We start from the raw sequence: 12,755 nt of genomic DNA on the forward strand, positions 1-12,755 counted from the left end.
TTCTTTTTTTCACAACTGATCTTTTCCGGTTTTCTAGAGAATGGAATTCCTTCACTTGATAGCCCTTTTCTTTGACTCATTCACTAGCTTAAGTTTGCTAGAAATATGACAGAGCAAGCTCAGAAGTATATATCCCCTCCTCCAACCATATGGCAGCTTGGTGAAAATCTTTCTTAATGAAATAACATCAATATCACTACCACGCAAACGTGATGATCATTCAACATTAGTATCATTTTAAAAAAAAAACAAAATCAATTGTAAACTAATTTAACAGTGAGACTCATCAAAGAGGGTTTTTTTTTTTTTTTTGAAAGGCGAGTGAACAACATATTCATTCTGGATTTGTTTCTTGTGACAATCATTTTTTTTTTTTTTTTTTTTTTTTTACGTTATGCTTTTCGGTAGAAAGTAGAGACCTATATGGGATTTTTTTTTTTTTTTTGATGAACCTATATGGGATTAATTGGATATGAATAGATCCCCCTTTAAATATTTTATCAGATGATAGATTTCCAAGTGGCTAACGTGCCTTATTTGTGGCCCACAATTCCCACAAAATAATATGAAAATCAAAATAAAATTATAAGTATGGACGGAACTAGAAATCTTTCTTTTTTAGGGGACAATCTCTATTATCAAATAAAATATTATGAAAATAAAATCACAAAGTTATATATATATATAGACACACACACATTGTATAAAGTTCTGCGTGTGTTAGCTATTTACTTTAAAATTTGAGTGAATTTTTCATATTTTGCGAAATATAACTAAATTACAGAAGTAAAGAGAAACTTTCGATTAAGTTTTTAGATTTTTTTAAATACTATTTTTCATATAAAATTGAATGACTCATACAAATGAATTTGAGTAGGGCTTTTATAAAATTTGCATAACCTAGTCATTTTTCATATATCTTAGAAGTCAAACTTTCAAAAACAAATTTATTTTTGAAAAGTAAAATATATAAGTAAGTAAAAGTTAGCAAAGCCTCCTTGTCTCATTGTAGATTTGTCCCTGATAAAAGTAAAGAGTTGTATATTACAAATTAATGTGTTATGAATCCCAAATTAATAATTCAAACATTCATTACTAGCTACTTGTTAGTTGTTACCACTGTTTAATACTCCAATGCTACGGCCATCTCCCACTTTCCACTGAGTGCCTTCCTTAATGACCTCCCTTGCTGATAATAGACTACGCCACACATAAGAGGGGTTATTCCCTAGCTCAGCCACCATGAAAAATGAGTTTGGGAAATAACGTGCCTTGTAAACTTTATCAAACAAAGAATGATTATCCTTGATTAATCTCCAAGCTTGCTTAGCTAGCATAGCTAGGTTAAAAGCATGAAGATCACGGAAACCCAGCCCTCATTCCTTCTTTGCAGTGCACAGTTTTGTCCAATTAATCCAATGGATCCTCCATTCTTCTTGGTTTTGACCCCACCAGTATTTGGCCATCATGGAATTGATGTTGTCGCAGATAGAAGTTGGTAGTTTGAATAGACTCATTGAGTATGTAGGTGTTGCTCAGGCCACCATTTTGATAAGAACTTCTCTTTCTGCCTTTGAAATAGTTTTTTCCTTCCATCCCATGACTCTCTTGGCGATTTTTTCTTGTAAATCTTTAAAGGTGTTAACCTTAGATTTACCCGTGGCCATAGGCAACCCAAGATATCTTTCACATTCTGTCATAACTCTTGCCTCAAATAGTTGTTTTATTTGCTCTTTTACCTCCGGCTTCATGTTCTTACTAAAAAAGAGGGAAGTCTTTTGTTTATTGATTGCTTGACTGGATGCAACCTCAAATTGTGCCAACAATTGTAATAGTTTTTGGCCTTCCTCGATTGTTGCTTGACAAAATAAAAGGCTATCGTCGGCGAACAAGAGGCGAGATACCCATACTCCATTTTGACTAGATTTGATTCCTTTTAACACTCCTATCTCCCCTGCTTTTCTCACTAAGGCTGAAAGGCCTTCCACACACATGAGAAAAAAATATGGTGAGAGAGGGTTGCCTTGTCGTATCCCCCTAGTAGGAGTGATAAAGCCCTTTGGCTCTCCATTTATTAGAACTGAGTATGAGGCTGTGGTCACTGTCTCCATTGCCAACTGGACCCAAGAAGGATCAAAGCCCAATTTCAGCATCATTTGTTGTAAGAAGACCCACTCCACCCAATCATAGGCTTTGCTAATGTTCAGTTTTACTGCCATCTGCCCCTTCTTTCCCTTCCTCCTGTGTTCGCAGCCTATGAAGTAACTCATATGCTACAGTAGTATTGTCAGTGATTAAGCGGTCTAGTACAAAAGCACTCTGGGCATTAGAAATCACATTTGGAAAAATAAACTTCAAACGATTAGCAATAACCTTTGATATGATTCGGGATATTATATTGGCTAAGCTAATGGGTCTATAGTCCACCATGTGTGTAGGGTCATTTTTCTTTGGAATTAACACTATATGTGTATGGTTCATTTTTCTCAACATATGGCCAGAGTTTAAAACTGATAGTATAGCTGTTGTGACATCATGCCCTACAATATGCCAAAACTTCTGAAAAAAGAATGGAAACATACCATCGGGGCTTGGTGACTTGGATGGGTGCATTTGGAATAGGGCCTTTCTAATCTCCTTTGGAGTATACCGTTGAAGAAGAGAGGCATTCATACTTGGGGTGACTCGCTTGTCCATTGAATTTAGTACTCCTTCAATTTCTTCTGGGTTGGAAGAGGTGAAAAGGTGCTGAAAGTAGCGTTTTGCAGTTTGGGCTATGCTTCCCTCCGTAGTATTCCAATTACCTTCATCATCGAAAATCCCCAAGATCTGGTTTTTGTGTCTTTGGTGACTGGCCCTTTGATGAAAAAACTTCGTATTTTTGTCACCAGCCGGTAGCCAAATGGATCGGGATCGTTGGCACCATGCCAATTCCTCCTGAAGCAGCAAATCATTTATCTCGAATTTTAATCCCTTAATTGCAGGTAATTGATCAGCACTATTGAGGGAGCATAGGGCCTCCAATTGTTTTTGCTTTTCCTGAATTATTGCTTTTAAGTTGTCAAATGCTACACTGCTCGAAGTAACCAAAGCAAACCTGTTTTTTTTTTTTTTTTTTCCTCAAATAGAATTGACATAAGGCCGCCATGCCCCACTTCGGTCATCCATGCTTCTTGAATTACTCTCTCACAATCCGGATTGGTGGCCCACTTTTTATCAAATCTTTTTGGTATCTTTCTACTCCTATTCAGCTGGTTTGGATCATGTGTGGTGATAAGGATTGGCACATGGTCAGAAGATGATGATTGGAGGTGAGTCACTCGAGCTGTTGGAAAGATTTCTTTCCACTTTACCGTGGCACATCCTCTATCAAGCCTTTCCTGCACAAATGCATCTCCAAGTCTACCATTATTCCAAGTAAAGATATTACCTTGAAAGCCCAAGTCCACTAGTTTGCAATGTAGGAATGTAGCTTGAAAAGCCTGCATCTAGATCAATGGTTTTGGTAACCTGCCTTGCTTCTCATTTGATGCCAGGATCTCATTATAATCCCCAACACAAATCCAAGGAGCCAAATTTCTAGTGTGAAGATGCTTGAGTAATTGCCATGACTCATGTTTACTTTGTCCATTTGGCCAACCATAAAAACCTGTCAATCTCCATGAGGTATATGAGCCATTGAATATGAGAGCATCAATGTGATGAAGAGTGAAAGTTTGGATATGCAAGTCTATCTCCTCCATCCAAAACAGGGCTAACCCAACACTTCTTTGAATACTTGGAACCACTAGCATACAACAATATGGTAAGTCTGCTTCAATTCTTCGCACCTCGTCAACTGATTTTTTTGTTTCCATGAGAAACAATATTTTGAGAGCTTTTTCCCTCACAAGGTGAGAGAGGACATCCACTGCACGCTGGTTCCCAAGCTCCTGGCAGTTTCAGCTTAGGATTTTCATTGTTCTCGGCGGGGCTGCACCGTAGCCTCCACCATTTGACAAAATTGTTCATGGCTTTCGTCTCCATTCTTCCTTTTTTTCCTCTCCTCTTCTTCGTCATCTCGATCCCCTTCTGGTTGCCCTCTCTTTGACCCCGAGTTATTAGGAATAGCAGTGATAACCCTCATGGGAGAGTTCGTTTGGCGCACTAGTCTCTTCCATGTTGGCGTGTTCTCCGTGTGGTGTTTGGTTTGTGTTTTAGTAATCTCACGTGGTTTTTTTTCCTGATCCTGGGGTACGTTATTGCATACTGGTTGAGTTACACCCACGTATTCAACTTGGACATTTACTAAATTTTCGGCTACAATCATGGGAGTAATTGCTTTTGCTGAATTTACTTCCTTTCTCGCTACCTCACTCCCATTCAGATAGTCAACCGTTATACTTTCCTTATGGATTTGATTGACCTCCTGAAAATCCTCTCGCATTAACTCGTCTTCATTGTTTTGTCTGTCAACCGTTTCATGAGATTTTGCACCTGCTTCATCATTACGCTGGTTACTATGTTGATCATTAATGTCATTAATGCCTCCCTTGGACGTTACCCTTGCATCATTTGGCTACCCCCGTCGTCCCTGTGTCAACTCCGGTACCGTTTCCGACCGTGGATCCCTGTTTTGTCTTTGATCTGAGATATTGCCAGATTTACGGTACTTTGCTCTAAGCCACTCTCCATACGGGTTCTTAGTCTCCTGCTGTTCAGTTGATGTTGGGCAATCTTTTAACTCGTGACCAAAGATGCCACATTGGTAGCACAGCCCCACTAGTCGTTCATACTTCAATCCGACCCAGACTCGATCCCCTTCAGGACTTCCTACACAGCCTCCCTTTCGAATTGGTTTGTCTAGCGGTATCTCTACTCGGATTCGAATGAAACGAGCTTTTTCCGATGTGAAGGTTTTGCTATCAACCTCAATTACCTGACCGAGACCTTTGCCAATATCCCATGTAGCCTCCTCGTTGATAAGGTCAAATGACAAACCCCATATTTGCATCCAGATAGGTAATATTGAGAATGTTATGGACCTCGCCGTCATGCCCCTTTCCCACCTACGGAGCACGAGTAAGTGATTTTCGAAACTCCACGGCCCATTTTTTTGAACCCATTGTAGTTGGCTTTCTAGCTTGAACTTAAATTGAAGTACTCCCTCTCCCACATCAATAATCTTGATATCGTTTCCTAGCTTCCATGTAGTTCGAAGCATTGCCTTTGCTGCTCTCAGATTATAGGGTCTGGTTGTTAGGAAGCACCCCAACAAACTAAGTGAGCATTCTTCAAGAATTTTTTCTCGTTGTGTACCTTGGACCTCTAGTATTTCGCCTTCTTCCGCTGTTAAACTTATATTCTGCAGTCTGTCAATGAAGTTTGAGTCCATGATTATTTTCTGTACTTGATTTTGACGTATGTGTTGTTGAAAGTCCACTGCTAATAGCCGTGGAAGGGAAAGACTCACCCTAGGTGAGAGAGAGTGCTCCTAACACGAGGAGAGGAAAAAAATGATTACATGTTTTATATATTCTTAACATTTATGTCAAATTTTGTGCTAAGAGCATTTACATTGGTGGAGCTATAAATTTAGTTATTTGACACCACAAAAAGTTACTTTATCTATTTTACCTTCTCACTTTACAAAACACCCAAGATCAGTGGTTTTATTTTAACTTTCAATACAATAAAATAATATATCAACTACAATAAACAACCATCACAACCACTGCCACCACAATTGCAATTATCATTGCCACCGCAACCACAACCACCACTGCCACCACCACTCAAGTGTCCTTTTAGGACGGTAATTACAATTTTTAATTGAATGGTTGTGGAGGCGGTCATGTCTTTTTTTTTTTTTTTTTTTTTTCAATATTAGAGGCAATTAGTTTTAAATTCAAGTCTAATTAGTATCTTAACTTAACTTAAAGATAAGAAGACAAAAAAAAAAAAAATAATAACAATCATTTTTTTTTGTGGCTAAAAAGAAAAGCAATCACATTGATTAAAAGATAGAAACTATCAAATAAATGTTTGAAAACTGAAAACACTGTAGCAAAATAATTTTTAAAAGTATAAATAGTACTGCCGGTCTCATTTTTAATTAAAAAAATCGAAAAGTGCGTGTAATGTTTATGAACAGGGCATAAACAGTACTTGCACAATGATAAACAGTGCATCTTGTCCTTGTTGAAATCCGTGAATAGGAAAAAAAAAAAAGTTGAAAAACGCTCAACGCTAGACGCGTTCAGGTATCCAAACTCAGCCAAAATAACAATAGATTTGAACAAAACATCACCATTTTATTATATAAGATTAAAAAAAGAAATATTTATTTCCTCAAGACTCACCTTTCCAAGGTTAAATCTACACCACATATTCTTTAAAAAATCTATACATGTATTTCTTCCCGTCATTTTCTTTTTCTTTAGCTCATTTTTCTTTCGTTTTTTTCCCCACTGCAACTTCCAAGTTCGCAGTTTGCATCGTTTTTTCATTTCTTTCGGTTTAGACATGCAACAATAAAGACAGGTGAGTCCCTTTCTCAACAATTTCTTTAGTTCTCTCTTAGCTCACTCCCTCTTTTCTACATTCTGTCTCTCTCTCCTTTGTCCCACTTAGACCCCTCTCTCTACCGTCTCTGGCATTGGGTTTTTGGTGGCGGTTCTTATCTTGAGTTTCGGTGGCCATAGGTTTTCGATGACGGTGCCAATCTTGAGTTTCAGTTGGTTTTGGGTTTTGAGTTGTGGTCGATCTTAAGTTTCGGTGGCGACGCTGATCTTGATTTTCTGTTGGTTTTGGGTGTCATTCTCTCTTTCTCAGTCGTCTCTGGCCGTGGGTTTTGGTTGTGGTGTCTGGTTTTGAGTTTCGGTAGAAGGGGGTGGGGAGATTGGCACTAGGGTGGGTCGGAGCTTGGCTAGTGGCTGGGCACCGAGTCGGCGAGGTGGGTCTATGGCGGCTGGGCAGGAGATCAGCTTGGTGGAGAAGAGAGAAAATGAGGAAGAGAGGCCGAGTGAGTCTGAGGAGAGAGAGGGCAACGCAAAGAATAGGAAGGAAGAGAAAAAAAAATAAGAAAAGAAAATAAATTATTTAAATATTACTACATAAATATAATATTATTATTTTTTTTTTTTTTACATTTGAGCGCTGTTGCTTTTTTTCTTTGGCTCAACCATTGTAGCCCCAGTTTTATTTTGGATGATGCTAAAAATGATACAGAACGAAAGAGACGTATATGTATGTAAAACTCTCACATTTTTATTGATAAAGAAAAAGCCTATAAATAGGCTTTACATCAGAACTGAAAGCACATGAAAATAGGCATTATAAACCAACTCTTATTAACTAGGAAACAAATAAAACAAACTATTGAACTCCTAAAGACTAGGACAGCAACGTGAGACACTTTCTGAGCATGAAATCTGGCTGAGATCAAATAACAAATATCTAAAGACTTAGTCAAACTACCAAATATCTAAAGATACTTCCAATAAATATTATAAAATAAAACATTTAAATCTTAACACCCTCCCTTAAACTGAAATCTGCAGATATCAGTTTTAAAAAAAAATCAACCCTTTACAAAGTCTTCTTTTGCTGGAGCATGTGAACACACTCCAAGTAGACCACGCAACTTCACAAATGTAGCCAACTTGAGAGGCTTGGTCTGTATATCTGCAACTTGGTCTTCACTTCGACAATAAACCAATTTGATTGTTCCATCATTGCTAAGGTCTCTTAAAAAATAATATTTCACATCAATGTGTTTGCTTCTTCCGTGTAGCACAGGATTCTTAGAGAGTTTGATTGCTGAGTTGTTGTCACAAAAAACTGTAGTAGATTCAACTTGCTTGAACTATAGCTCTTCAAGAATTCTTCTCAACCAGATAGCTTGACAAGTACAAGTTGTTGCAGGAATAAATTCAGCTTCTGTAGTTGACAAGGAGACAATTGGTTGCTTTTTAGAAGACCACGATACAGCCCCTGTGCCTAACATAAAAACATAGCCCTAAGTGCTCCTTTTATCATCTTGATCTCTTGCATAATCACTGTCAGTAAACCCAAACAATTCTAACTTTTCACCCTTCTTGTAGAACAGCCCAAAATCTCTAGTTCCTTGCAAGTAACGAAGGATTCTCTTGGCAGCTAACAAGTGTATTTCTGTTGGATTCTCCATTTATCTACTTATTAAACTCACAGAATATATTATGTCTAGCCTTGTTGCAGTTAAATACATTAAACTGCCAACAATTTGCTTGTAAAGTGTACTGTCCACCTTCTTTCCTTCATGATCTTTGTTTAGCTTCAAGCCAAACTCAGTTGGAGTGCTTACAGGATTGCAATCCTTCATCTGAAACCTGTCCAAAACATTTTGCACATACTTCTTTTAAGAAATAAAGATCCCATTAACTGATTGCACTACTTCTATGCCAAGGAAGTAATGCATCATACCAAGATCAGACATTTCAAATTCAATCATCATGGATTTCTTAAAGCTTTGAATCATGGCTGTATTACTTCCAGTATAAATTAGATCATCTACATATAAGCAAACAATGAGCATTTTCCCTCCATCATCAACTTTTATGAAAAGTGTGTGTTCATAAGGACATTTTTGAAATCCTTCCTTCAAAAAATAAGTTTCTATACGATTATACCAAGCTCGTGGAGCTTGTTTTAATCCATTTAGAGCTTTCTTTAATTTATACACTTTATGCTCATTGCTAAGTTTTACATAACCAGGGGGTTGATCAATAAATACCTCTTCTTTCAAATCTCCATGGAGGAATGCTGATTTCACATCTAATTGGAAGATAGGCCATGATTTTTGAGCTGCCATAGCAATCACCAATCTGATTGTATCATGCCTTGCAACCGGAGCACAAACTTCTTTATAATCAACACCAAACTCCTGCTTGTAACCCTTAGCTACCAAGCGTGCCTTGTGCTTGTCAACCTCACCATTCTCCTTTAGTTTTGTCTTGTAAACCCACTTTACACCAATTGTCTTCTGCCCTTTTGGAAAATCACATAGCTCCCATGTATCATTTCTTTCAATGGTTGAAATTTCAGCATCCATAGGCTTTCTCCATTTTGGTTCTGTGACAGCCGCTTCAAAATTGGTAGGATCACAATCTGAAAACAGAGCAAAGTGAGTGAGTGGGTCTTCAAATTGATCAATTCCAGTTACATCATAATCATACATCCATGCTGGTCTTTTTCGAACACATTGAGGCCTTTGTGATTCAGCTGCAAGTGAGCTTTGATAAGCTATTGGAGCATTTTGAGTGACTTCCTCTTCTTGCTCATTCTCCATAGGCTGCTGTCCTTTCTCTTCATCATCAAAATCTGCTAGAATACTTTCTTTAACACCATTTTGATTCCATGACCAGGTGCCTTCTTCATCAAACACCACATCACGGCTGATGACAATTTTCATGGTGTTAGGATTGTATAGTTTATAAGCTTTTGACTTATAACTAACACCAAGAAAAATGCATTTTTCTCCCTTGTTATCTAGCTTCCTCCTTTTCTCATCTAGAATATGGGCATAGGCAATACACCCAAAAATCTGGAAATGATCTACAGCAGGTTTCCTTCCGCTCCATGCTTCCTCTAGTGTCATATTTTGAACAGCAAATGTAGGACTTTTGTTCAAGATGTGAATACTCCAATTTACAACTTCAGGCCAAAAGGATTTTGGAATTCTCCCTCTTGTCAACAAGCTTCTCACCATATTGAGGATGGTTCTATTTTTCCTCTCTGATACACCATTTTGTTGGGGTGTATAAGCTGCTGTCAGCTCTCTTCGAATGCCATGATCTTCACAAAAAATCTCAAATTTGGTTGAGCAATATTCTCCACCACAATCTGTTCGAAAGGTCTTAATGGTGTTTCCTGTTTCATTTTCCACACTAGCCTTGAAACTTTTAACTGCACAAAAAGCATCTGATTTTTCCTGTAAAAAATAAACCCTAATTTTTTAAGTATAATCATCAATGAAGGTAATTAAGTATCTTTTACCTCCATTAGAACATGGTGTTATCGGTCCACAAATGTCAGAATGAACAAGCTCCAATGCTTTCTTCGCTCTCCAAGATTTTCCTTGTGGGAATTGATTACAATGTTATTTGCTAACAACACATTCTTCACAAACTTGAGAAGATGTTGTAATTTGAGGAAGTCTCGTAACCATGTTCTTTTGTTGGAGGGTCTTCAATCCACCAAAACTCAAGTGGCCATAATGAAAATGTCACAACCAAGAAGAATCCTTTACTTCGGCTACTAAACAAGATTGCACACTTGTAATCTTCAATGGAAACAACCTGTTTGAACTCATTTGCACAACAACAATGGCTCCTCTAGTAGGATCATAAATCTCACAAACACCCTTTTGAATAGTGATTACATAACCCTTTTCTTGTAATTGGCCAGCACTTAACAAATTGCTTTTCAAGTCAGGAACGTAAAAGACATTAGAAATTGTTTCTACAAAACCATTCTTGGTTTTTATCTCTATATCACATTTTCCCATCACTTTCATAGTGGATCAATCACCAAAACTTACTGTAGAATGAAAGCATTCATTTAAATAAGAAAAAGAAGACTTACTTCCACACATGTGGTTACTACAGCCCGTATCAACATACCAAACATAAGATTCATGTTCCTGATTAGCTTGAACAGCCATTAACAAAGTTTCCACTTCCTTCTTTTTAGCAAAATTCAATTGTGGTTCTTTTTCTTTGTCTGTAGGCAGCCTAGTATAACATTCAGAACGATAGTGTCCAAATTTATGACATCTAAAGCACTCTACCTTGGATTTGTCAAAATGTTGATCTCGTCCTCTGCCTTTGCCCTGAAATTGACCATCATCAGCTTTGAAATGCCTGCTGCCATCTCTATTGCCTCGATCTCCCTTTCCTCTACCTCTACCTCTACCCCTTCCTCAAGAGTTTGAGAAATGAGTAGAGGTAGAAGCCTTTAAAGCTTGCTCCTCTGAAGTTGAACTTCAGTTCATCTTTTGTTCATGGACCAGCAAGGAGCTTTGCAGTTCATCAAGAGAAAATGCATCTATGTCTTTCAATTCTTCAATGGAACACACGACATAATCAAACTTTGGTGTCAGGGAACGCAATATCTTTTCAACAATGGTGACATCTTCCATCTTCTCACCATGAAAGCGCATTTTGGCTAATCTCCATAGTCCTGGCACAGTAGCTGGTGACAGATTCTCCATCCTTCTTTTGTAGAGTCTCAAAATCTCTTCTCAAAGCTTGAAGCTGTGCACGCTTCACTCTAGCAGAGCCTTCATATTTCTTCTACATGGAATCCCAAATATCTTTGGAAGTTTATTTGCTAAGAATTGTTTCCAAGATGGGACGATCAATTGCCTGGAAAAGATAATTTTTTGCCTTCAAATCTTTGAGCTTTCTCCCTTCCAACTCTGTTTTTTGGGCATTTGTCAAGACTATATTTGGTGTTGGTGCTTGAATTCCAGATTCAACAATCGGCCAATACTCTTTGGACCGTAGAAAATTCTCCATTAGCATACTCCAATGGTCATAGTGACCATTAAAACGTGGGATTGCCGCCTGCACAAAAGTTGAATCTAAAGCCATCAATACTATTTGGGGACTCTGTCTCTCTTGCTTTTCTCACTGGCTCTGATACCACTGATACAGAACAAAAGAGACGTATATGAATGGTAAAACTCTCACATTTTTATTGATAAAGAAAGAGCCTATAAATAGGCTTTACATCAAAACTGAAAGCACATGAAAATAGGCATTATAAACCAACTCCTATTAACTAGGAAACAAATAAAACAAACTATTGAACTCCTAAAGACTAGGACAGCAACGTGAGACACTTTCTCAGCATGAAATCTGGTTGAGATCAAATAAAAAATATCTAAAGACTTAGTCAAACTACCAAATATCTAAAGATACTTCCAATAAATATTATAAAATAAAACATTTAAATCTTAACAAAACATAACAATAAAACTTTTCAGCACTATTTAATTCGAAAATTCATATTTTATGCATAATTTTAAATTATAAAAATTTAAAATTTAAATACTTAATTGATGGCAAAGTTATTTATCTTTCATCGTCTTGAAATTTTGCATGTATAAAAGATAACAAGAAAAAATGTAATCTAATTATGAATTTTTCAAAATTCACATCTAAAATATGTTAAATGATATAACATTATTTAAAGTAACATGTGAATGATATAACATTATTTAAACTTATATGGGGTGTAAGTTGATTTTAGTCCAACTATAAATATTCTTTTACATCACTTTACACCCACTTTTCAGTACAGTATCCACAATTATACTCGAAATCTGGACGTGATCATGTGATTGGGGTAAATTTATGCAAATGACCTCCTTTTTATTTATTTTTATTTCACTACAACAAAATGTATTTTTAGTGAAGAAAAAATTCATCACTAAAAGTCCAGTTTTTCGTCACTAAGAACCTTTAGCGACGAAATCAGACTTTTAGCGACGAAATGAGTTTCGTCGCTGAAACCCCGTCGCAAAAAGTCCTAGTGACGAAAAATTTCGTCACTAAAAGTCCGAATTTTTTTAAAAGGAAAAAACTTTTAGCGACGAAAACGTTTCGTCGCTAAATGTTTTCCTCGCTAAAAATACTATTCAGTGACGAAAATATTTCGTCACTAAAAACACTTCAGTTTATTAAATCATATTTAGTGACAAACAATTTCGTCACTAAAACTATTTTCGGGTA

The 12,755-nt window shown here is 37.0% G+C and overlaps 1 protein-coding gene across 1 annotated transcript; it reads right to left on the reverse strand.

Moving 5' to 3' along the window:
* Nucleotides 1–2,196: 2,196 nt before the first annotated feature.
* On the reverse strand, nt 2,197–5,374 carry LOC142616994 (uncharacterized). The gene is made up of 4 exons (XM_075789710.1): nt 4,592–5,374; nt 3,980–4,492; nt 3,183–3,380; nt 2,197–3,039 (listed from the first exon to the last, which is right to left on the reverse strand). The coding sequence occupies exons 1-4, from the start codon at nt 5,372–5,374 to the stop codon at nt 2,197–2,199; spliced, it is 2,337 nt and encodes a 778-aa protein (XP_075645825.1).
* Nucleotides 5,375–12,755: the final 7,381 nt, after the last annotated feature.

The sequence above is a fragment of the Castanea sativa genome, chromosome 11 (assembly GCF_040712315.1).
Source record: "Castanea sativa cultivar Marrone di Chiusa Pesio chromosome 11, ASM4071231v1".
Taxonomy (NCBI): domain Eukaryota; kingdom Viridiplantae; phylum Streptophyta; class Magnoliopsida; order Fagales; family Fagaceae; genus Castanea; species Castanea sativa.